This window comes from Phyllostomus discolor, chromosome 13 (genome assembly GCF_004126475.2).
Source record: "Phyllostomus discolor isolate MPI-MPIP mPhyDis1 chromosome 13, mPhyDis1.pri.v3, whole genome shotgun sequence".
In the NCBI taxonomy this organism is placed as follows: domain Eukaryota; kingdom Metazoa; phylum Chordata; class Mammalia; order Chiroptera; family Phyllostomidae; genus Phyllostomus; species Phyllostomus discolor.
Window position 1 is genome coordinate 43,215,327 of NC_040915.2, and position 23,044 is coordinate 43,238,370.

General features: G+C 71.2%; 1 protein-coding gene across 10 annotated transcripts in view; it reads left to right on the forward strand.

Annotated features, from left to right (window-relative positions):
• NCOR2 (nuclear receptor corepressor 2) overlaps positions 1 to 23,044 on the forward strand; it is a 151,634-nt gene that overhangs the window by 103,640 nt on the left and 24,950 nt on the right. For 6 of the 10 annotated variants that reach the window (XM_036014359.1, XM_036014360.1, XM_036014361.1 and 3 more), the window contains exons 20-24: positions 6,022 to 6,164; positions 12,835 to 12,982; positions 15,754 to 15,804; positions 16,508 to 17,135; positions 22,698 to 22,818. In XM_036014359.1, coding sequence (XP_035870252.1) covers positions 6,022 to 6,164; positions 12,835 to 12,982; positions 15,754 to 15,804; positions 16,508 to 17,135; positions 22,698 to 22,818 — 1,091 coding nt within the window. The remainder of the gene's footprint in view (positions 1 to 6,021; positions 6,165 to 12,834; positions 12,983 to 15,753; positions 15,805 to 16,507; positions 17,136 to 22,697; positions 22,819 to 23,044) is intronic. The other 4 variants (XM_036014363.1, XM_036014364.1, XM_036014365.1 and 1 more) reach the window with 1 other exon arrangement.

Here is a 23,044-nt window from a genome sequence, read left to right on the forward strand (position 1 = left end):
ATGTGGCCCCACCGCCTCTTGACCCGGATGCTCCTGGCGTGTGGAAGACAGGCTTTTGCGGGAGAGGACATCGGGGGGCCGGCTGGGCGCGTGCCTGCCCCCTTCACCCCCTTGGGAAGCCCACACGCCCGGGTCCGGGCTCCTGCTTTCTCGGGGGGAGGCGCGGCTGTGCGGGGGCCTGTTCCCAGGTCGCAGGGCCTCACTGGCTGGGCGCTCCGCCCGCGTCACTGTGAGCCTCGTCCCGGTCTCCCGGGGCCCTCCGGGCAGGCGCCCCACGCACCCTGCCACCCCGGTGCGATGTCTGCTCCGCAGATGGGAACGCAGGCCGGCGGCCGAGCTCCGCAGGGAGGCTGCCCGTGGACGGCGCCGCGCGCAGGGGTGTTCTGCGCCTTCGTGAGCGCGTTCCATCGCGTGTGGGGCCAGAGCGGCTCTTCCCAGCCTCGGTGCTGCCGCCCAGGTTAAAGCGGGCGTCGCGGACGGTTTCGGGGAGAGCGGTCGGAACCCGGCTGGTTTCGGGGAGAACAGTCAGCCAGGATGCGGGTGGTTTCGGGGAGAGCGGTCAGAACGCGGATGGTTTCGGGGAGAGCGGTCGGAAAGCGAAGGGTCAGCCGAGTTCAGGTGTGAGGTTGGTCCAGGCCGAGCCCTTGGGGGCGTCACGTCCGGGCTGGCGGGCATGGCGGGGCAATGACCCAGGGGCCCCTCCCCGGGACTCGCGGCCTCGGTCGGAAACCAGGAAGTGACAGAGCCGAGTTGGAACCGTGCCTGCGGGGCCCTCCGCGCTGCTCTGACGGTGTCCCGGGCAGAAAACTCGGCTGCAGGACCTGGAGTTTCTTGTGGACTGAGGCCGCCGGCAGGAGGGTGTGGATGGGTCCCGTGCTCGCCCTCCACGGGCGGTGGGGAGCCCGCATCTTCCGCGGACAGGGGCTCGCTGGCTCCCGGAGAGAACAGCCGTGACGCTCCCAGGCCTTGGGTGGACGGCGGCCTGGGGCCCACGGGTGCCGGGCGGGTGCCCGGCCCCGGTTGTCTGAACTTGGGTGGGGGGTGCGGTTGGCTGTGGGTGCAGGTTCCCAGGGGAGAGGGTAGCAGCTCGGGAGGGACCCAGAGCAGGCATCTGCCAGCAGCCCTGGCCTCTAGGGACCGGGTGGCTGTGCCCGTGAGAGAGGCGTGTCCCGGGTCCCTGGTGGCACCGCTGCCTAGCTCCTTCCGAGGGCGGCCGGCGCGGCCACCGGCCAGGCCGGGAGGGATGCCCCTGCGGCCGCCCCCTCTGCGGCCGCCCCCGCTCCCTCCGCCTCACTCGGAGCTCGCAGCCCGTGACTCAGACCTCCGGGCCTGACTTCCTGTCTCGGTCAATTTCACTTCCCAGTTCCTGTCCCCGGCTCTGCGGAACGAAACTCCTTCCTTAGAAATTAGAAGTGGGGCTGGGGAATCCAGACCGCAGCAGACGCTGGCAGAACCTGCTCTCTGGGCAACGCAGCCGAGTGTGTGTGTGGGTGCGCCCCTGGGTGCAGGGTGCGCGCGGCACTCTCCCTGCTGCTTGTCTGTGTCCAGGGCGCCCACCAGGGGTGAGCCCCCCCACCCCCCTCTCTGGGCAGCCGCTTCCCAGGGGGCCCCAGAGAGGTAGTCGGGGCCCCCGTGGGACCCCAGGGGGCTCTAGGCCCCGAGGCCTGGCGTGTGGACATTGTTCGCTGGCCGAGCGCCCCCTGCCAGCCCGGCGGTGACAGTGAAACCCTGGGGCGGTCAAGGCAGGCCGCCATGAGTGAGGAGGCGTCCCTGGAGCCCAGAGCGGGAAAGGACAGCGGGCGGTCAGGGAAAAGGCCCCTCAGGCGAGGGAGCAGCTGGTGCAAGTGCCCTGGGGTACGTCCCCGGGCTGGGTGGCGGGCCTCGGTGGCTGGAGCGAATGAACAGGACAGGGGTGGGACGCAGGTGGGCGGAGGCCGTCGGGTTTTGTCCCGAGGACCCTGGGTTGTCATTGGATGGTTTGGATAGAGGAGTGACGCGGTGGGATCGGCATCCGGAAGGCGCCCTCGGAACTCCCCGTGGAGGAGGGAAGTCCCGGACCCCGACACGGTCCGGCCCGCTGCCCTCACCCCCAGCGGGGTCCCCTCAGAGGAGGGCAGGGGGTTAGGGCCGGGGTCCCTCGGAGACCTGTGGTCTCTTGTTCCGGGGTTTCTCTGGGCGCGATGGGAAAGGCCGAGGGCTGAAGGGACAAGCAGGTCAGTGACCTCAGAGCTGGAAAAATCGGTCATGACCTGAATCTGGGTCCAAAGTTCAACTCAGTTAACTTTCAACCTCCCGGGAGTGGCGAGGGCATCTGGCAGGTGTCTGTATGGGGAGCAGGTTGGCGCGCTTCCCGGGGGCGTCTCGGGGAGGGAGGAAAGGGGCGCCGGGGCCAGACTGCAGCAGGGAGTTCTCGGGGGACTGCGGACCTTCCCCCCGCTTTGCGGTCTCCCCCAGACCTAAACCGTCCCGCAGTTGCCGGGCCAGCCCAGTCCCCTTCCGCCCTCCCAGCCCCCCCCCCACCCCCCTGGAGGGGGCGGGCCTGGCTGCTGGGGGGCGGGCCGCAGGTGGGTCTGAGCGCGGGGCGCGCGACAGCCGCGGCGGAAGGAGCTGTTTGCTCCGTCTGCCTGCGGGGCGGGGAGGCTCTGTTTTTCTGAGCCCTCGTCTGCTCGCACGGCTGCTGACGCGCCGCCGCGGATGGGGAGGAGGGGGGGAGCCAGTGCCAAGTCGGCCCGCCCCCTCCGAACCTGGGCTCCTGCCACGCTCCCCCGCCCGCCCGCCCGCCCGCCCGCCGCTCCTGCGAGCCGCTGTCTGGAGGTCACATTCAGCCCCGAGGCGGCTCGCCGGGTCAGGCGGCAGGAAGGTCCGCGGAGCCCAGGTGCTCCGCCGGGCTGCCCCGGCGCCGCGGGCCCTGCGGGCTCGGGTCTTGGGACTCGGAGCGGCGGGAGCGGCGGGGGCTCCGGGCCAGTGCCCCTTGCCGAGCGCCAGCACAGGGCGCCCCGGTGCCCAGAAGGGCCACGGACGTTGAGCCCTGGTGACGCCTGGCATGGGCCACCGCTCACACCACTGACCGCTTCCCGCTGGCCGGCTGCCCCACCGGCAAAGGGCACCTCACTTGCCCGCAGCTGTGGGGGGCCGGGGGGGGCCAATCAGGGGTGGGCAGTGCTGGAGCTCTGGGCCGGGGGGCAGCAAGGACCTGCTTCCCCACCCTTCATCGCCCACCCTTGGTCCCTCCTCCCTCCCTCCTCTCCCCATCCCTTTCCCCTCCCCCTCCCTCCTCCCTCCTCCCCTTCTCTCCTCCCCCACCCCTCCCTCCTCCCTCCTCCCCCTCCCCCCTCCCTCCTTGCTGGCGCTGTTGGAGGAGAAGGATGTGGGGCTGAGCCGAGCCACCAGCAGACGCCAGAGCCGGCACCGCGGCCGCCCAGCCTCCCGCCTCCCGGCCCGCTGCTCCTAGCTCCTCTCCCCGGAGCACCCTCCAAGCCGTATGTTTCCGGAAAACTTGGCCGAGGGGGAGACACAGATGAGAGCATGTGAGTGAGTGGCGCTGGGGGTGGGGGGCAGGGGGGCTTTGGGCCATGGGCACAGGGACCGGCTGTGGCAGCCCAGGGCTGGGGACTCAGGAGTTCCGTGCCCACGGGAGCCCACCTCCACCCTCTTCCTTGGCACCCCCCCCGGCTTTGTGGCTGTCAGCCCGGGCTCCCCAGGAAGGAGGGCAGGACTGGGGTCCGGGGGAGGCTTTGGGGTCTCGGTTGGCATGTGCTAGAGGTGTCTCCTCTGTGTGGACGGTTGGGGGTGGCCCTGCTGGGCCTTGTTCGGGGGGGCTCCCTGGCATGGTGGGGTCTGACGTGCCTCTCCCCGTGCCTTGCACCCTGGGTCTGGGTTCGAAGGACAGGAGCCAGTAGGCAGCCCATGCTGGCCACCCACGCCCGGGCCCTTCATGCCGCAGTTGAGGAAACTGAGGCCCGAGAGCAGAGGGGCGTCCCCAGCCACGCAGGGCGTCCGGGCCGGGCTTCTGGACGGCTCTGTGCGGGGCTCTTGGGGGGCGTCTGTGTGTCAGGAGGGGCCCAGGGGCCCTGCCCCCGCCCCCAGCCAGACTCCTCATTCATCTGCCCGGGTCAGCCTCCCCAGGGTCCGGCCGCCCCCAGGAGGCCCCGATGGAGGCCCACCCACCCCCGCCCAGGGTTCCGGCCCGACGTGTTTGCCCGGGCTCTCTTGGCCCCGGCCGGGGAAATATAAATAAACGCGCGTCCCCGCCGTCCTCCGCCAGGTTCTGTGGAAGCGGCAGCTGCTGCTGGCTCGGGCGGAGGGGAAGGTCGGGGGCCGGTTGCACTTGATCCCACGCCCTCCCTTCCCCTCCTGCTGTCCCCGAGGAGCCCCGAGGAGCCCTGGGGCCACGTGGCCCGTGGCCGCCTCGGGAGAGCAGGTGGCCGCCAGCCCAGCACCACCCCCACCCCCACCCCCACCCGCTGGGTCTGCAGGGGGCAGGCAGCAACCCTGGGGCCCCGGGCCCACCAGACCCCTGGGCCTGTCCCACAAGCTCGAGAGTTGCTGTGCTGCGCACCCCCCGGCCTTGGACGCCCCCATCCCGGGGGAGGGGGCCGGCGGTGGCCTGGCCACAGAGAGGAGAGGGAGTCAGGTCCCTGAAGGGCTGCGCAGACTCCCGGCACCTGGCCGCGCAACGGAGGCTCGCCGCGTCGTTCCTGCTCGAGCCGTGTGTGTGCGGCCTGTGCCTGAACGGGCGGGGGGCGGGGGGGCGGACGGAAGACAGGGCGCCGGCATGCAGAGAGCCGGCCCCCCGGGCTCTGGCCAGCCGGCGTCCCTGCTCGCAGCTCGCTTTGACTCAAGGAAAAACGGCCTCAAACTCCGCTGTGGGAACTCTCTCACTAGCTGTTGCAAGCCCAGCCCCGGGGCTCAGAGGCCACCAAGTTCATTCCCAGCAACGTGACTCAGGCTTCGTGCCTGCCGCCCTCAGGGGGCCCCCGGGCCTGCCCCGGAGCCCCTGGAGGGCTGGAGGCTGCCTCTCGCCGTGCTCACGCACACACACGCACACACACACGCACACACCGTCCATGGGGAAGTGGGCTGGTCCTGCCTGCTCCGCTCGGGTGGGCCGGCCTCCACGGGGCGGCGCCGACGTTCACACACCGGCCGTGTGCAGGAGCTCCGTGGGCAGATGGGCCGAGCTGGGGGCCAGGCTTCCCAGGGCGCTGCCGCCTCAAGAGCTGGGGCGGAGGGGGTGCTGCGGGCGGGGTGGGGGGGGCTGTGTTTTTGCTGAGCCTCCGGTTTAAAGGCATTGGAAACGGCGGGGGAGGGGCACTGCTCCCGCCTGCTGTCTGTGGGGATGAGGAAACGGCCTCTGACCATGGCGGCTCTGCCTCGGGGTCTGCCAGCTCCTGGGGGCTCCTCCCCACGTCGGGGGGGCGGCGAGGCTTGGAGGCGCTCCCGGAGATGGGAGGGCTGTGGTTTGGGGGCAAGTCCACTCCCGGCCCCTGGACCAGCCCAGCGTGGTCCGAGACCAGGGTGGGCCTGGGGGTGTCCGGGGGGCCTTCGAGTCCCGGGCGCCCCGGTTAGTCTAGGCACAGAGGCTGCGGGGCCCAGCTCACCCCCACCTGGACTTCCCGGCCCCCCCGCCCCGCTCACCCGTCCCTTCCTCTCCCGGCCGGTGCAGCCGGAAAACAGCCTGGCCTCCCGAGGCCTCGTCTGCAGCTGTGAGGACGTGTCAGCGCTGGGTCACGACAGCAGGGGCAGGAGGGGAGGGGGCCAGCCCGGCAGGGTCCTCGTGCCGGCCCTGACCAGCGCTCGGCCCCCAGCACGCGCGGCTGCAGCCTTGGCCTGGGCGCACCTGGGACAGGCACCCCTGCCGTCCCAGCTCCCGGAGCCCAGTCCCCTCGCTGGCAGTTGTGGCCCAGGCCCTGACCCTCGCTCTCGCCGGTGCCCCCTCCACTGCTCCCAGGTCTCGGGGCCCTGTGCACGCCCAGGCCGTGTGGGCACAGCCCCTCTCTCACCGGCCGCCTCCGCCCGCAGGTCTCCTGGAGCACGGCCGGAACTGGTCGGCCATCGCCCGGATGGTGGGCTCCAAGACGGTGTCCCAGTGTAAGAACTTCTACTTCAACTACAAGAAGAGGCAGAACCTGGATGAGATCCTGCAGCAGCACAAGCTGAAGATGGTGAGTCCCCGCCGCCCGCCGCCCGGGGGCCCCTCCCGGCTCGTGCTGAGCGGCCCCCACGGGACCCTGCCGGAAACATCCCGCTGGACATGGGGACGGACGGGCAGGCGTGCCCCCACGGGCCGGGCCTGCCCCTGCCCCCCCCCCGCTCCTCTGGGGGCCGGGGCCGGCTGACTCACCCGGGGTTTGTGGCTCTCAGCTCATCGGAATGTCAGGCCAGGGGCAGATGCACCCCGAGTGCGCGTCTCCCCCGCCCTGTCGGGCTGCACAGTCTCCGGACTGCCCTGGGGAGCGGGGGACGGGCCGGGGAGGGCGCGCCCCTCGCAGCCAGTGGACGGTCTCCTTGGAGAGGCCGCTTCCTCCACAGCTGTTCCTGGGGGGGGGGGGGGCTGCTCACGTGTGCTCTCTCTCTCGCCCTTCCCCATCTCCCCTCCCTCGCACTTGGTCACACTTTGTGATGTGCCAGGTGTTGTCTCTGTTCCAGACAGGGGGAAACTGAGGCTTAGGTGGCTCATAAGCAGCTGCTTGGATTTGAACCCGGGGACCCGTGCTCCTGATTGGCGGGGCTGCACGGGGCGGGGGGACATGCAGTGGCACCCCTAGTGCACCGCCGCTGGGCCACCTGTTGTGGGGTTTAGGGTTGGCATAGCCTATCCTGGGAGGCTGTGCTGAATCCCCCCCCCCCCCCCCCCCGCCACACACACACACACACACACACACAGCCCACCGAGGACCAGAGAGGGCGAGCAGGCTGCGGAGGCAGCACAGGGCAGGCCAGAGACAGGCGCCCCCTGCTGAGCGCCCCTTAAGCACCAAACAGAATTTGAGGGCGCCCCGTGCCGGCCCCTGGGAGTGCTCTGAGGGGGCACTGGGCACGCGCCTGAGGCCGTGCCCTGCCTGCAGTCCACCCCCGTCACGTTGGTCAGGTTGTGCCTGTGTGCTGCCCCAACAGGGCCCCTGGAGTCCGCCCCGGACCCCCCGAGCCTCGGGCTGCACTGCCGTGCGCACCGGCAGCCCTGCTCTGTCCTGGGGCTCCAGGACTCTGGTTTCCACAGGGAAGGAGGAGGGCTCGGCCAGGGCGAGGGCACCGGGCACCTGCCCTTGAACCTGCTGAAACCGCAGGTCAAAGGGTGCCGAGCCCACGCAGCCAGGAGGGTCGCGGGGCGGGCGGGCCTCTGCACACGCCAACTCCGCACTCGGGGGTGGCCCTGAGCATCACCCCCTGGGGCACAAAAGGGTGTCTTCCTGTTCCCTCCAACCTCCTCTTCCTCCCTGGCCCTCGCCTCCCCCCTCCTCCCTGCCCCTCCCCCACGTCGTGCTCCCTCTAGCCGGTGTCCAGGCTATCGGGTTACGAGCACCATCGCCGCCCTCTCCCTTCGCAGCCTGCTGGCCCCTGGCCTCACTTTCCAGGTTTCCTCGGGGCGCGGCCCCACTGTGCCCCCGGGGGGCCACTGAACTTGAGAGCGGGCGTCAGAGAACCAGAGACCCCAGCGAGGTGGTTAGCGCCACTGGAGCTCTGGAGCCCGGGCGGGAACGTGGGGTCAAGTTCTGGCTTGGTGACTGGGCATCTGTGTGACCTCGGGCAGCAGTTTGACCCCGCTGAGCCTCAGTTTCCTCCTCTGTGAAGTGGGGACAGGAAGGCCCTTCCTCACCCCAAGAATTCGGGGTGAGTCCCTGCCTGTGTGGGGCTGGGAGCCCAGGGGGATTGCTGCGGCTGACAATGGGTGACACCCTGAGACAGTAGCAGTGGCAGCTACAGCTTTGCTGTCATTTCATCACAGAGCCCTGGGGACGGGACTGGCCAGAGCAGGGACTCTAGGCCCCAGAGACCTAGGTTCAAATCCGCGCTCTCCCAACCTCCAGCTCTGTGGCCATGGGGCAGCGGCTTGACCTTCATGGCTCAGTCTCCCGTCTGAAATGGGGGTGATGCTACAGGCCCCCTCAGAGGGCTGGGGCGGGAATGGCCGGCGTGTGAAGTGCCCTGTGAGTGAGGACCCCAGTGGCGTGGCTGTGCCGCTGGGTTGCTGGCTGTCGTGGGCCCCTCGGTGGCCGGGGGCTGTGCGGCCCACCTGCTCCCGGGCTGGCTGAGCGGTGGGGCCGGTTGGTTGATGGACCGATTCCAGCTGCTCGCTTGGACGGGCAGCCCAGGACAGTCAGCCTAGGACAGTGCAGGGGGCAGGGTGTGGCCCCGAGATGGGGCCCTCGGGCACCTGGCCTCAGGGCGGTGGGCAGTTTCCTCTGTGAAACAGGCCACCGAGGACCTCCCAGAGCCACGGTGAGAAGCAGACAAGGCCCCGTGTCCAGGGCGAGGCCCGGCCTCAGCCAGCGCTCGGAGCCCGCTGAGTGTTTGCCTTGCCGTGCACTCAGCGGGCCTTCGCCGGGCGCCCTCTGTATGCCGGGGAAGCGGCGACAGGGGCCCTGGGGCCCACGGGGGGTGGGGTTCCTGCAGGGCTGGGGGGCGGGGTGGGTGTCTGATTCGGGGACTGCGGGGCCCTGGGAGGGCCGTGGGCCGAGGGGCAGCTCCGCCGGGGCCGGGTGAGGCGGAGTCAAGGCTGCTAGGGAAGGCTGCCTGCCCTCTGCGTCCCTGACCCGGAACCTGGTGGGGGCAGCGGCCCAGGGGGCCAGCCTGGGCCCCGCCCCAGCCCCTGGGGTCACCTCCGCTGTCCCCACTCCCCAGGTGTGGGTGGTGAGACGCAGCGGGGCTGGGAGCCAGCCCGTGGGAGCCCCTGGCTTCCCCTGCCGCCTGGCCCCGTGTCAGCAGACGGGGCCCCCGCAGCCCTGCAGAGGGTGGTCCTGCTGGGCGAGCAGCGGGCCGGCTCTGTGGGACCCCAGGCGGGGGCCGGCTGGCCGCGGTCTGGGACCGGCACGGCGGCGAAGCGCGCTGCCGGCCCGTTGACGACAGAGGGCCGTTTGGAGTGTGGGGTCAGTCGGCTCCCTCCCGCTCGGCCGGCCCTGTGGGCAGACGCCCCGAGAGCTCCGGGGGAAGGGCAGTGGGCAGGCCCGGGGACCGGTCCTGGGGCGGCGGGCTGAGCCCGGCCCACCCTGGAGCAGGGGCGAGCTCCCCGTGCTGGCGCGTCCACACGGGTCGCATGGGAGGCTGCTGACCTCAGTGACCTGCGCCTCCCGCCCCTCCCCCACACCCCGCCGCCCCAGGAGGAAGACGGGTCCTGGTGGATCCCGATGCGCGGCCGCCGCCTCTGGCTGCCGGCCAGGCCCCGTCTGCAGCTCGGGAAGACGGGTCCCGCCCCCCCGCCAGCGCAGGAAGGGGTGGGGGAAGCGGAGGGTCAGCGGGCGTCCCCTGTGCGCCTCGCAGCGGGCCCGGCTGAGGGTGGCCGCGGCGACGTCAGCAGGAAGCAGGACCGGGCGGGCCGAGCTGCCCCGAGTTATGTAACGTTTGGCAACAGTGTCTTCTCGAGGCTCCCCGCCCCCTCCTGGCCGGAGGTTACCCCGCTCGCCCATCTGTGTGCGAGTCCGGGCCCCGCGGCCCGGCTTCCGCGTTGCTGCGTCTCTGTTTGTCTGGGCCCCGGCTCAGCCGTGCCCTGCTCCCCTCCGCCGTCTGCCCTCGGAGGCCGCCCAGGCCTGTTTTTCGGGGGGGGGGGGGGGGGAGGATCCAGGCCGGGAAGGGCTTGAGCCTCATCTGCCTTCATGGCTGGGCTCCTCGGCTCCTGAGCTGGTGGCCTCGGGCGAGTGTCCTCGGCCTCTCTGAGCCAGTGCCGTCTCGGCTCAGGTTCGTGCGTCCGACGCGGCTGTCGCGGAGCCGGGGGCGGGCCCGGGACAGCCGGCTCCAGTCTGAGAAACCCATGAACACATACATAGATCGTGGCGCACAGCGGGCTGGGGGTGGGGGGAGGAGGGGTGTAGTAGAGCGTGACGGACAGGTGGCAGGGGCCGGCTGGTTTTGACAGGCGATCAGGGCGGGCCTCTCAGAAGAGGTGAGACAGCGAGTCAGCAGGTGGCTGGGCGAAGGCGGGCCGGGCAGGGGCCCTGGGGTGGGGGTGTGGAGCCCGCCTCTACACAAGTAGGGCCACGTGACCGAGGAGGCGTGTGGTGGACCAGCAAACTGGGCCGGTGGGCGGGGCCTGAATGTAAATTATGTGGGGCTGTATGAACAGGTAGGACTTGGGGTTTTATTTCGAGGGCTTGGGGGATCCCCACGGGGAGGGAAGCAGGGAGCAGCATGCTCTGGTTTGCTGGGTGACGGTGCGGATCCCCGGCACATTAGTGTCCGGGACACGCCTGGCACGTAGTAGCTGCTCAGTAAACATCCACTGTGGTTGCCAGTAGGAACACCCTGCTCTGTGCTCACCTCCCGGTTCTGAGGTGCAGGGCTGCGGGGGGAGGGTCTGGTACACCTCCCAGGACCCCCTGGCCTCTCAGCCCCAGGCGCCGGTGTGAGCGTTTGGGTGTTGACATCACGCTCGCCCCGCTCCGCCTGCTTGATTGGGGGGCCTCCCAGAGAGACCTTTCCCGACAGAGGACGGAGGACGTGTCCCCGGCCGGGCTCACAGGACCCTGTCCCCAGGCTGCTCTGAGCTCCCTGAGCCTCCCGCCGCTCAGGCGGCCGGTCTCCGCCTCCCCGAGTCCCGGGCACCGGAGCGAGTGGCCGCCTGCTAAAAATAGATTGGGGAAGAAGGGGGAACCCTTCGCCGCGCCCACAGGAGCACGACCACACAGTTTTCTGGCACCTCCGTGGGCTCCAGTGGGGGGCCCGCAGAGGGAAGCTTGGGTCTGGGGCAGGGCTGGGGCAGCCCTGGGAGTGGGTGGGGGGCCGGGCTGGGCGTGCCCGCAGCGGCCCCGGGCGCGGGGCGGGGCGGGGCGCTGGCCCTCCGGCCCCCAGCGCTGGTCGCTGGTGACGGAAGCCGTGACTAACGGGCCAGCACACATTTCCCTTTTCCTCCCGGGGTTCCCAGCGGCTGCGCCCTGAGGACCCCCCTTTGCTTCGGGAGGAGGTGGGAACGGACGTGGTTCTGCCCTGGGGCGGGGCGGGGCCTGGGGGACCGCCGAGGCCTGCGCCCCACCAGGCTGGTGAGGGGCCAGGGCGGGCAGCGCCTGCTGGCGCCGGCCCCAAGAGCGGGCTGTGCTGTGTTGTGGCTCGGGGTGGCCCTCTCCTGGGGCCTGGCGGGGTGGGCGGCAGGGAGGGGTGCTGGCTGCTCGTTCCCTGTGCGACGAAGGACCACCAGCCAGGCGGCATCAAACAAGAGGACCTCTTTCTCCCGCAGTTCTGGAGTCAGAAGTCCAAAGTGGAGGTATCAGCAGGGCCGCCTGAGGCTCCAGGGGCCGCCCTGCCTGTCCCCTCAGCGCCCGGCAGGGGCCGGCTTCCTCGAGGGTCCTTGGCTCCCAGAGGGGCCCCTCCCCCGTGCGCCTCTGTGTCCGAGTTCCCCTCACGTAAGGACGCCCGCCGTCGGATCGGGGGCCCTCCCTAATCCAGTCTGACCTCATCGAGTCTAACTAATTGCATCTGCTAAGAGCTGATTTCCAAATAAGGTCGCGTTCTGAGGTCTGGGTGGCCGAGTTCTGGGGGACAGTGTCGGACGCGGGACAAGGGGCCTGGCCGAGGGTTGCCGTCTCCTCCCTCGGAGACCGCGGGGCTCACTCGGGCCGTGTCGGGGTGCCTGCCCTCCGAGGGTGCAGCCCCCTCCTGGGGTGTCCTTGGTCATCTCGAGACCCCCAGCACCGTGCCGTGTGTCCAAGCCCGAGACGTCGCCCGTCTGCAGTCCCCGAGCAGCGGGCCGGTCACAGACCCCCTCCGAGCCTCCGCCTGTCTCGCTGTCTCGGCATGGCGGCTGAAGAGACGGCCGAGATGGACGGTCCTCCGCCCCCCTGGAGCGCCTGGCCCCACATGGGCCGGACAGGGAGCCATGCACACGGAGCGGCCTGAGGCCCCAAGCTGGGCGGCGGGCTGCTGGCCCCCTGCGCGAGCAGCCGGGTGTCTGTCTGGGGACCGGGGCGCCGTGCAGGGGGAAGTGAAAGGCTCGGGCACCAGGGCCTCCGGGACGTGCCGCCTCCAGGCCTGCGTGTGCTGCAGCCCTCCACGCCCGCGCCGCCCTCCCCTGGAGCCCGGCCCCGGCCCCGGCCCCTCTGATCTCTCCGGCCGTGTCCGTGCCCCTGGGTCGTCCTTTTAACTGACGCGTGGCTTGCTGGCCTTCCCGGCTGGCAGACCACTGGGGGCAGGGACTTGTCGGCCTTGTTCGTGGACATCCTCTGCCCTGGTGCGGTGGCCGCACGTAGTAGGTGCCTTGTAAAGACTGGTGGGGTAGAGTGATGAGCTGCCTGTCCCCCCGCACCCCTGGCTTAGCAGGGTCAGGTGAGACGGGCAGGGAGCAGCCCCCCTTGACCGTCTGCCCGGCCAGGGTGGGCAGTGGAGCCGAGCACCCGCGGGGCCTCTGGGGGCAGGCTGTCCCGGCTCCCCTGTCCTGGAGGGCCGTCAGGGCGGCCACGGGCTCGGCCTCACCCGCGGTGTCCCCGGGGCACCATGGGAGGATGAGGCCCTGGGTAAAAATAGCCACTGGCACGTCTGGCCGTGGCAGTGGGGAGCGAGGGGGCGGGACACCCCCCCGCGGCCGTGTGGCCGGTCGCTGTCCCTCGCAGCTGTGGCGAGGCCTCAGCGCGGGGAGTCCCCAGGCGACGGCCCGGCCCCGGCCCTGACCCGCCGCTCCCCCCGCCCCCCCAGGAGAAGGAGCGGAGCGCGCGCAGGAAGAAGAAGAAGGCCCCGGCCGCCGCCAGCGAGGAGGCCGCCTTCCCGCCCGTGGTGGAGGACGAGGAGATGGAGGCGTCCGGCGCCAGCGGGAACGAGGAGGAGATGGCGGAGGAGGCCGAAGGTGAGGTTGCGCCGGCAGGGGCCGACCTCCCCGGAAACGTCCGGGTCCTTCCGGGGCCGCCCGAGTGCCCCACAGGGGCAGCCAGGTGGGACGGCGCTGGCGACGGTGGTGAGGATGGCGCGTGTGGTGGTGACGGTGAGGGTGACGATGGTGAAGGGGGAGGCAGTGATGAGAGTGGCCACGGTGGTGACGACGAGGATGGTGGTGATGGTGGGGATGGTGGTGAGGAGGATGGTGGGGAGGATGGTGGTGAGGATGGTGGTGAGGATGGTGAGGAGGATGGTGGTGAGGATGGTGAAGGAGGTGAGGGCGCCCAAACCACGAGCACGGTGACCGCCTGCTCGGTGCCCGCCGGGCCCCGGTCTGCTCCACGCACCCCCAGCCCACCCCCGGCCCCGCAGCCCAGGGCAACTGTGGGTACGTATGCTGCCATGTTTTACCAAAAAAAAAAATTTGTTTTTCAACACCGTGTGTTGCCCTGGACTGTTAGGAGCTGACGGGCGTGAGGCCCCCCCGGCCCACCGCTCGGTGGGTGCTCTGCAGGCTGTGCGGTTGCAGTCCTCCCGCGCTCCCGGCGCCCCGGTTGGCTGGCACGCCACGCGCCTGCTTCCTGGGAGGGGGGCTGAGGCCCAGGCAGTGAAACGCCCGGTCGCCCTGGGGGCCCACCCAGCCTCGGAGCGGGGGGTCTGACCACACGAGGTCGGCCCCCTTGGTGACGTGCGACGGCGTCTGTAGAGGCAGGACCTGCCCCACGTGATGAGCCTGTCTTTGCTCCCCACACCCCCTCCCCCTGGGTCTGCACCCACCACTGAGGCACAGGGCCCCCAGGGACCCCAGCCCTGGCTTCGCTCAACGTCTCTGCCTCTGCTCCCCTTCTGCCGTCTTCCTGCCCGAGCCCCCCTGCTGGCCCTTCAGTTCTTGGTCAGTGGAACCTGCTCTCCTCCTCCTGCGTCCCCCCCCCCCCCGTGCTCCTGTCGTCCTGTCCCTGCGTTCACGCTGCCGAGCCCCGGCCACGTGGCGAGGGCAGGCGCGCGCGTCCCTCCCACTCTGCGAGCCAGTCCTGCGGCCAGTGCTGCCCTGCCGGCCCCGCGCACTCGGGAGCCCGAGCCCCACCTCCGGCCGCGGCAGAGCCTGCCCCCGCTGTCTTAGGCTGGGGCGTCTGAGTCCGGCCTGAGGGTCCCTACCCAGGCCGGCCTGAGGCCTGGCAAGGGTCCGATGGCAGGCTGCCAGTCCAGGTTGGTGCCCGGGTCCACCCCAGGCAGAGGGCGGGCCCAGGGAGCGGACGGCCGGCCCCTCTCCAGAGGCCTCTGTGTGCAGGCGCAGGCCTGGTGGGACAGGGAGGGGGCGGGGAGGCCAGGCGGACCTGCCCGCAAGAGTGCTGAGCGGCACTGAGCTCACACCAGGGTCGCCTCCCGTCAGGTGTGGGGGGCGGGGGCGGGGCTGGGCGGCTGGAGCCGAGGCTTCCGTGACTGGCTGGTGGCCCCGAGCAGATTGAGGGTGGCAGCCTAGAAGGCCCCACGGGAAGAACAGGTGGCGCTGTGGCACTCTCACCTGACGGCTGAGGGCACGGAGGCCGGGGGCTGCGGAACTGCTCGGCAGGGTGCCCTGTGCGTGGCAGAGTGGGGGCCGCCGGGCAGCCGGCCCTAGCTGGGCGCCCCTGCCTTCTGAGACCAGGGTTGGGGAGAGGGGGCAGGCCTGGGCGAAGGCCTGAGGCCACCCCCGTGGGACCTCCCAGAAACTCCAGCCAGCGCCTAGAGGCCCCCTCCAGGGGGCAGGGGGCAGGGGCCTCGTGGCTCAGGGCAGGAGGGCCCCGCGGGTCCTGGAGGCGGTCTCGACTCCGAGGGGGCAGCGCTGCTGCTTCCCCGCTCACGGGCGAGGGAACCGGGGCGCAGTGGCTGCCCAGGGCCCCAGAGCCGGCCCGTGTGTGGGTGAGAGTGCCGACTCGCAGGCCCCGCCGCGCCTCCTGAAGCGGGGGAGCCCTGCTGGGGCAACGCAGCCGCCTGAGCCCCAGCCCCCGGTGCTCGCGCCCAAGGACTGACGGGCGCGCCGACCGAGGCCCGGGGGTGTGGGCTCTCGTCCACAGGCCTCAGCCCTGGCCACGTGTGCTGCGGGGAACCAGGCTCTGGGGTCAGCGGCAGGGGCAGGAAGCCCAGAGGTCAGGGACATGGGCTCCTGGGGTCGGCCTCCGCCTCCCCCGGGCAGCGTGGCCTCGGGCAGGTGACCTCACTCTCCAGGCCTCGGGTTTCTCACCTGCAAATGGGTGGGTGAGAGTCGCCCCGTGCGGGGTGGGGCCCCCAGAGCCAGCCCGCGCTGCTGTCGCTGGGTTGTTTCCAGGAGGGATCGCCCCAGCTCAGCCCCGAAGGGAGGGAGGCCCCAAGTGGGAGAGGCCGGGGGCCATGGGGGCCGAGGCAGCCTTGCCCAGCGCCCCAGGAGCCCCTGCTGGTCTGGCTCCACACCTAAGGGGTGAGGCCCTGGGAGCTGGGAGACGGGGAAGGCCATGACCTCCCGAGGCCACAAGGACTGGTCGGGGCGCGCTCCTCGCCCCGCGGGTCCCCCGCCCCCCCCCCCCCCCGGCTCCTGGCGTCCGGAGGGAGGGGGTGCATCGGCTCGAGGACGGGGGCTGGCAGAACAGTGCGGCTGAGCAGCCCGGGGGGCGGGGCAGGTCCCTGGTGCTGCCCCCCAGCCCTGCCTGCCTGGCCACCCCAGCCTCCTCCCTCCCTCCCTGCTGCTCCCAGCTTCCGGCTTCTAACCCTTCTCTCACTTCCTTCCAGCCTTACACGCCTCTGGGATCGAGGTGCCCAGAGGGGAATGCAGTGGCCCAGGTACGAATGTGGCCGTCCGGCCTGGGGGGCGGGGGGCGTCTCGAGGTCACCTGCCCTCTGCAAGGGGCCCCACTTCCGTGAGCATGCTTTTGCCTGTGAGCCCCCCATTCGTGCTGCAGCCGCCTCCGCCCACCCACCCCAGCACAGGGTCTGTTCCCCATGCTGTTCCCTGCCTCCCTTCAGCTCGTTGCGCTCGGCTCGGCTGTCCTGTTGATGTTCCTTGGCATCTTTGTCCCCAACTCTCGCCTGGTTTGAGTTCCCCCAGCAAGTGGGGGGTGTTTTAATGCCCCCACGTCACAGACAGTGGAGGGACATGGGAACCCAATGAAGTGACAGGAATGGTTTTTTGAGGCCTGGAGCCGGGGCCCCCGCACCCTCGGTCTGCACGCCCGTGCACCTGCTGTGTGCCAGGCCCTGAGGGAGACAGGTCGGGGTGCGGCCAGCGTGGCTGCTGCCGGCGGGTTCCTCCAAGCTCCCTGCCCCCGGTTCCTCTGTCCCGTTAGGACGCTGATAATGATGCCACGGCAGCAGAGCGCCGCCAGGGTGCTGGACGGGAACCTCTGGGCCGTCTGGGGTCGGGTGACCAGGCCGGAGTGTCCTGACTCCTGCCCCGAGTCAGGCCGGGCCTTCGGGGAGGGGGCAGCCTCCACCTCCTCCCTCCCGCGCCCCGCACGGCTCACCCCTCCCCGTTCCTCCCCCACAGCCGCTGTCAACAACAGCTCCGACACCGAGAGCGTCCCCTCGCCCCGCACGGAGGCTGCCAAGGACACCGGGCAGAACGGGCCCAAGCCCCCGCCCGTCCCGGGCACCGACGCGCCGCCCCCTGAGCCGCCCACGCCGCCGCCGGAGGACGCCCCGGCCCCCACTGAGCCTGCCCCGGCGCCCGAAGCCGCTGGCCCGCCCACATCCCCACTGGCACCCCCGGCCTCCACGGCACCCCTCCCGGTGGTCCTCAAGGAGGAGAAGGAGGAGGAGGCCATTGCGGAGGCTCCGGCGGCGGTGGCGGAGGAGGGGGAGGAGCAGAAGCCCGCCGTGGCCCAGGAGCTGGCCGTGAGCAAGAAGGAGGAGCCGGACGAGGTGCCGCCTGCGGAGCCCATCAAGGCCGAGTGCAAGGAGGAGGCCGCGGAGGACGGCGCGGACAAGGGAGCGGCGGAGGCCGGCGCCGAGCCCGTGCCGGAGGCGGCGCTCAAGGTGGAGAAGAAGGAGGCCGGAGGAGGCCCTGCGGGCAAAGCCCCCCCAGCCAAGGGCTCGGGCGCCCCCCAGGACAGCGACTCCAGCGCCACCTGCAGCGCCGACGAGGTGGACGAGCCGGAGGGGGGCGACAAGAACAGGTGAGGGGAGCGGCCAGGGGGCGGGCGGCTGGCCTCTACCTTCCCGTTCTGTGAGCACTTGTCGAGCACCCACTGTGTACCAGGACGGCACAGGCGACTCTCGCTGCCCTCGGTGTGTGGTCTGCCGGGGGGGGGGGGGGGGGCGGTGGCAGCAGCCGAGCTGAGTCTCGGGGACACGTTCCTCCCCGTCTCGCCCCTGCCTGGCTCCCGGCGAGGTTGCCGCCCCGAGGCCCAGGAGTGCCGAGGCGGAGCCCTTTGGGCACGGCTGCTCGGGGACCCCCAGGCCCCGGCCAGGGCCCCCCCCCCCCCTGCCCCGGACAGCTGGAGGTGTCTTCCAGCGAGGCAGGCGGGCCGCTCTATTTTGACTGACACCAGCACGGGCACTTTCTCTGCTCGCGGCTGTCAGAAAAGTCCTGGGCAGAGCGAGAGGGAGGAAAGTCTGACTCTAGTCTGACGCCGCGTTTGCCCAGAGCCGTTTCCTCTGCCCTGTGATTCACCTTGGGGCGTGCTGAAATGGCAAGCTCCAGAACATTCCGTAGGAAACTCAGATGTGGTCAGCGCTCCGTGGGTCTCTGGTTCACAGAAGTAGGTGAGCCACGTCGGCCTTGGCTTCCTGCGTCCTGGGGTCCTCGGTGGCCGCCGCTGGCAGGAGGGACCGGCGGCCCGGATGAGCCAGGGCCTGGCTGGCGGGCTCCTGAGGGGGCGGAGCTCCCGAGCTGCTCGCCCGGCGGGCGCAGCCAGAACAGTGCTCCCGGCGGTTGGGTCTGCAGGGGAGGCCCTCGGCCAGGGTCTGGCCAGCCCCGCCCTTCGTGCCTGGTGAAGGGGTCAGGCCGGGCGGCTCCCCAGCCACCGGCCCTGCTGGCTGATCTCCGCAGGGTCTGTGCTCAGCGCCTGGGGCCACCGTGCCAGTAAGCGACCTGCTGGAGTCTGTTTGGGTGCACGTGGCCAGCCCAGGCGGGAGAGCTGGGAGGGGCGGCCCGAGTTCCGTCGGCCCCCGGGACCCCCCTGGCCAGGCCCGAGGCCCTCGGGCACCTTGCGGCCTCTCCCCACTTCCCCCGAGGCCCCACCCAGGGACGGGGCCTTTCCGCCCCAGCTGGGCCTGGCTCTCGTCCAGTCCTCCCGCCTGCCTGTCCAGCATTCGATCCCCTGGGAGCCAGAGTCCCGGGCGGGGAGTCAGGACACCTGGTTAGTCACGCCCTGTGTGACCTGGACCAGTCCCCCGCCCTCGGGGTGAGGCTGGACCCGGGCCAGCCTGCGGTGACCTCTTCTCGGCTGGCGGCCTGCCACCGCGCTCGGCCGAGAGGTGCGTCAGAGCGGGCCCTGGCAGTCAGGGCCTCCCGGAAGGGCCGGCGGGGAGCGCGGGCCCCCCGGAGGGCCCCGGGGCCTGGCCGCCTGCCCACTGCCCCCCCCACCCCCCCCAGGGAACCAGGCGTCTCTGGGTGGACGCAGGGCGCTGCTGGTCTCGGCCCTGGGCAGGCGGCTTCGGGAGAGAAAGCCGCGTCCCGCCGGCCCCCGCGGCCACTGCCAGGCGGCCGTGCCAGGGAGCTTTCTTGGCCCCCAGCCAGGGAGAGCGGCTCTGCCGGCAGGCCCTGGCCGGGCCCGCCCTTCCCCGCTCCACTTCCCAGAGAAGGTGCCGGGCTCTCTGGGCGGGCCCGGCCCGCAGGAGGTCCCTTCCCCCGGCACCTGCTTCACACCTGGAAGGCAGGGGTGGCGTCCCCGCTCCGGGGACCCTGAGGGCAGGTGAGTGCCCGCCCCATGACCTGCCAGCCTGGGGCCAGGCCCGCGGAGGCGCTCCGTGAAGAACTGGCTGCCCTCCCGTGGCTGTGGGACCTCTCCAGACACCTGCAAAGGTCACGCCGAGAGGGGCCCGGGGTGTGGCCTCTTCAGCCGGGCCCCTGGAAGCCTAAGAGAGTTGCAGCAGCGACTTCTGTGTGGTTTCTCTGCTCCGTGAATGATCGGTCGGGCCCCCGTGTGCACGCCAGGCACCGGGCCGGGCCTGCGGGGTGCGGGGAGCAGGGCGGACGGGGCCCCGCATCCGGGGGCTTACGTCCCGGCGGCAGCGAGCAGCCCGAGACTGTTGCACGAGAAAGGAGGAAAGTGACCGCTCGAGTGACAAGTGGCTGGTGGGAAGATGGTGGGGTCGGGGGCGGGAGCGGGCAGAGCGGTCAGGAGGGGACACCGAAGGGCCATCAGAGCCCGCAGAGCGGGCGTGGCCGGGGAAGCGGAGGGGCCGCCGTGCAGAGGGCCTGTGGCCGCATGCGCTGGTGCTCCAAGGACAGCGTGGAGGCCGGTGGCAGGCAGCGGCGGGGCGGGGTGGGGTGGGGTGGGAGGGCAGGAGAGGCGGCCACGAGGTGGGCAGGGCCCCGTGGGTTGAGCTGAGGCGTCCGGGTTTGACCCTGGGGTCACAGGGGAGCGACGTGACCTCGTTTGTGAGGGCACCGCTCACAGACCAGCCCTCACCGTGCTCCTGGCCCAGCTTGGTGGCGAGCACGTCGCAGCCCCGTGGTGGTGGGGGTGCTGACAGGGGCCGCAGGGAGGGGTGGGCCACTGGTCCCACGCCCCTCCCCCGCTGACCCTCCCCCAGTCCTGGCCTTCTCGGGAGGGAGGTGAGGCCACAGCGACAGGAAGACAGGCAGCCTGACCCTTTCGGCACCGGGAACAGCTCTGGGCACTTAGCCTGCCCCCTCCGGCCACCCACAGAGCAGTGCACAGAGGGAGCGCCAGTCCTCACACCCATTTACAGATGGGGAAACTGAGGTGCTTCATCGGATGAAGTCAGATGGCTGGAGGCAGGATTTGAACCCAAAGCCTGCGCCCTGAACTATGGGGTTGGATGGGGCCCCAGCTTCTCTCAGCCCCGCTGCCTGGGTCTCCTTATGCCTCTCCCGGGCTGCGTGTGCCGTGCCGGGGTCCCCGAGCCGCTGTCCTCTGAGGACACGAAGGGGAGGGTGGCAGGGAGGACCGAACCCTAGGGGTGGGGCCCCGTGAGTGCCGGGCATCTTCCCGTGCCCTCGGGCTCAGGACCCTCGGGGGTCAGAGCAGCCCTTGTTCTTGGGCGCTGCCCACACCTCGGTCCCCACGGACTTCCTGCCTGACGCCAGGGGGCGGCCCCCCAGCACCTCCCCCTGCAGGTGCGCCCTCCCCTCCCAGGGGCCCCCTGCCTGGGCGTGGAGCCCCGGGGAGACCATGGCCGCCCGAGTGGAAGGCCCCGGTTCATTGAGAGCCGGGTACACAGATGCCATGCCCTGTGTCTCCACAAAGTGACGTTTACACAGAGGCTGAAGTTTACATTTTAACTGACGTTTCACAAAACAAATTGTGACGTAACAGCGTTACTTGTTGTTCTTAGAAACACCGTGGCTAAAATGACGGCCCGTCCGTCTCGGGCCCGGTCCGTGCTTCAGCACCTCCCCCCCTCGCCGTCCGCAGCGGCGGCTCCACCGGGGTGCGGCGGGCACACCGCCTGCTGCCTTGGCAGCATCCGTGGTTGTGAGAGCGCCACCGCTGTTTAGTAACAGTGTTGTCATTACCCGCCACCCCCCCAGAGTGAAAACCCGAAACTCACACCTGTTTGAAGTCGCTCCCCAGCCCCCACCCCGGCGACCGCCAGATCGTCCCTGTGTCCCTGCGGATGTGCCCGTCCTGGGCATCCTCCCACACGGCGCCACACACGTGGCCTTCGCGTCCGTCATCTCTCTCCCTGGCGTCTGCAGCAGGTGCCGGGGCTCCGGCCCTGTTCACAGCCGCGTAGTATTCCCCCGTGTGCCTGGGCCATGTTCCGTGCCTCTGCTCCTCCAGGCATGTGGGTCGTTTGCCCCGACGCTGTGGCTGCCGGCACGGGGCTGCCGCTGTGGTCTTCTGTGACCCGGCATCTCTGGACCTGATCTCGCGGTTCTCGGGGGTACCCGCCATGCAGGGGCAGGGCCGGCTCAGGCGGCAGCTCAGGGACTGGCTGCTGGAGGGACTGCCAGACTGGTTTCCAGGGCGTGTGTTTGGAGCTTCAAGGTCACCGATGCGAGGTGTCCCTGAACGGGGGGGAGCAGCTGGGTTTGGGGCCATTGCAGCGGAGCTGGGGGGTCACCTGGATAGGGGGCCGTGTCTGTGCTGGGATGCGGCCAGGGGGCCGGCCTGAGGGAGGCGGGTGAGGCGGACCTGGGCCCGAGTCGGGGGGCCCGGGCAGGACGGCAGCCACAGAGGAGGCGCCCGGGGTCCTCGGAGTGGGAGTGGGACCTGAGGGTCAGGAGAGGTGAGGGCGGGAGGCAGGGAGCCCGTGGGAGGACTGCGGAGGCCGCTGAGCGTGGCAAAGTCAGGCCGACCTTCCCCTGCACCCGGCCCCACCTGCACGCCACGGGCAGCCGCGTTGGCGCGCTCAGCCAAGCATGCGGCAGATGCGGGCGGAGGCCCAGGCCCTCGGGTCAGGCCGGGGGCGGGCCGCAGTCCCCCCACCGATGAGGGCTTCGAGGCGGAGGGTCACGTGCCCGCTTCCCCCATCTGCTCTCTGCTGGGCAGCAGGGCCCGGTTGCCGGGAGCCGGGTGGCGTGAGTGTGTCCTGATTGTCCCTGGTCTTGCCTCAAGTCCATGGCAGTGGCCTACATGCTGTTAGGGGCATCAGCTCACCATCGGGGCTGGGCTGACGGGACCTTGGGGGAGCCGGACTTGGTTGTACCGGCTGGGCCCCTCCCCCGGCCCACGCCGTCCGTGCTGTTTGGCCGTCCAGCTGGCCCCCGGGGCCCTGCCAGCCGGCCCTGGACTCCGAGTCTCCTCCGTGCACCCCAAGCCCAGAGCTGGGGCAGCGGCATGGTCGGCGTGTGCCGTTCACCCGGAGGAGCCCCGCTGGGCTGGGACAGGGCAGCCCCGGGGGCAGGGTGCCGGGCCCCGTGCTTGGGCGTCCAGGAAACCCTTGCAGGCTTCCTGGAGGAAGCGACACCCATGAGCAGCGTGGGAGCCACCCCCGGGGCAGGCTGTGCCCGGGCGCCAGGTGCCGCGGCCCTGCGCCGGCACGGTCCTGGGCTCGCCACACCCAGGGCTGGCAGGTGGGCAGCACACCCGCTGACCGGCTTCTGCGGCCCCGCCGCCTTTGGCTCCTCTGTGAACGGGGTCGGGCAAGAGTCCAGGCGGCGGAACTTCCTCGTTGAGCTGGTGGGCTCCCCGGCCCCCGCGTCCCGCAGGCAGGGCCCCCTCAGTGCCCTGCCCGAGGCCCTGCCCTGGCGCCCGGGCCCCTCGGCCTCCACGGGTGCCACCTGCCCGAGCCTCGTGAGCTCACCGAGCCTCAGCCCGCTTCACTCTTCGGCCTTGTCGGCTCCAGAAGGGCCGTGTGCCGCGTGGGCCCCGAGGAGGGCTTCTCTGGGACCGTCCTTGCCTTGGGGTGACTTGGGGGGCACTGGGCCCCCACCGGGGCCTCGGGCTAGAGGTGGAGCGGCTCCCCGAGGAGGGAGGGAGGAGCCCTCCCCGCTGTCCACCCCCAGAGGACTGGCCGGGCTCCTCTGGCCGGCGGCCTGGCTCCCCTGGCCTTGCCCTCCCTGCCCCTTCGGTCCGGGGCCTGACGCCCGTCTCCCCCCTCAGGCTGCTGTCGCCGCGTCCCAGCCTCCTGACCCCGACCAGCGACACCAGGACCAACGCCTCCCCCCAGAAGCCTCTGGACCTGAAGCAGCTGAAGCAGCGAGCGGCTGCCATCCCCCCCATTGTGAGTGCCGGGGGGTGGGGGGGGCGGGGGATGGGGGCCCAAACTCCTGCGCCAGGCATGGCAGCAGCCCTGCGCAGCCGACCTGGCCGGCCTTCGATTCCCGTCGGGGACACAGCGGGCCGGGGGGGCGGGGCGGGGGACTGCACCTGCAGCCGCTCCGGTTTCCTGGAGAGGTCCCCGTGGAGACCAGGAGATCTGGCAGACCGGCGCGGGGCGGGACTCGGGG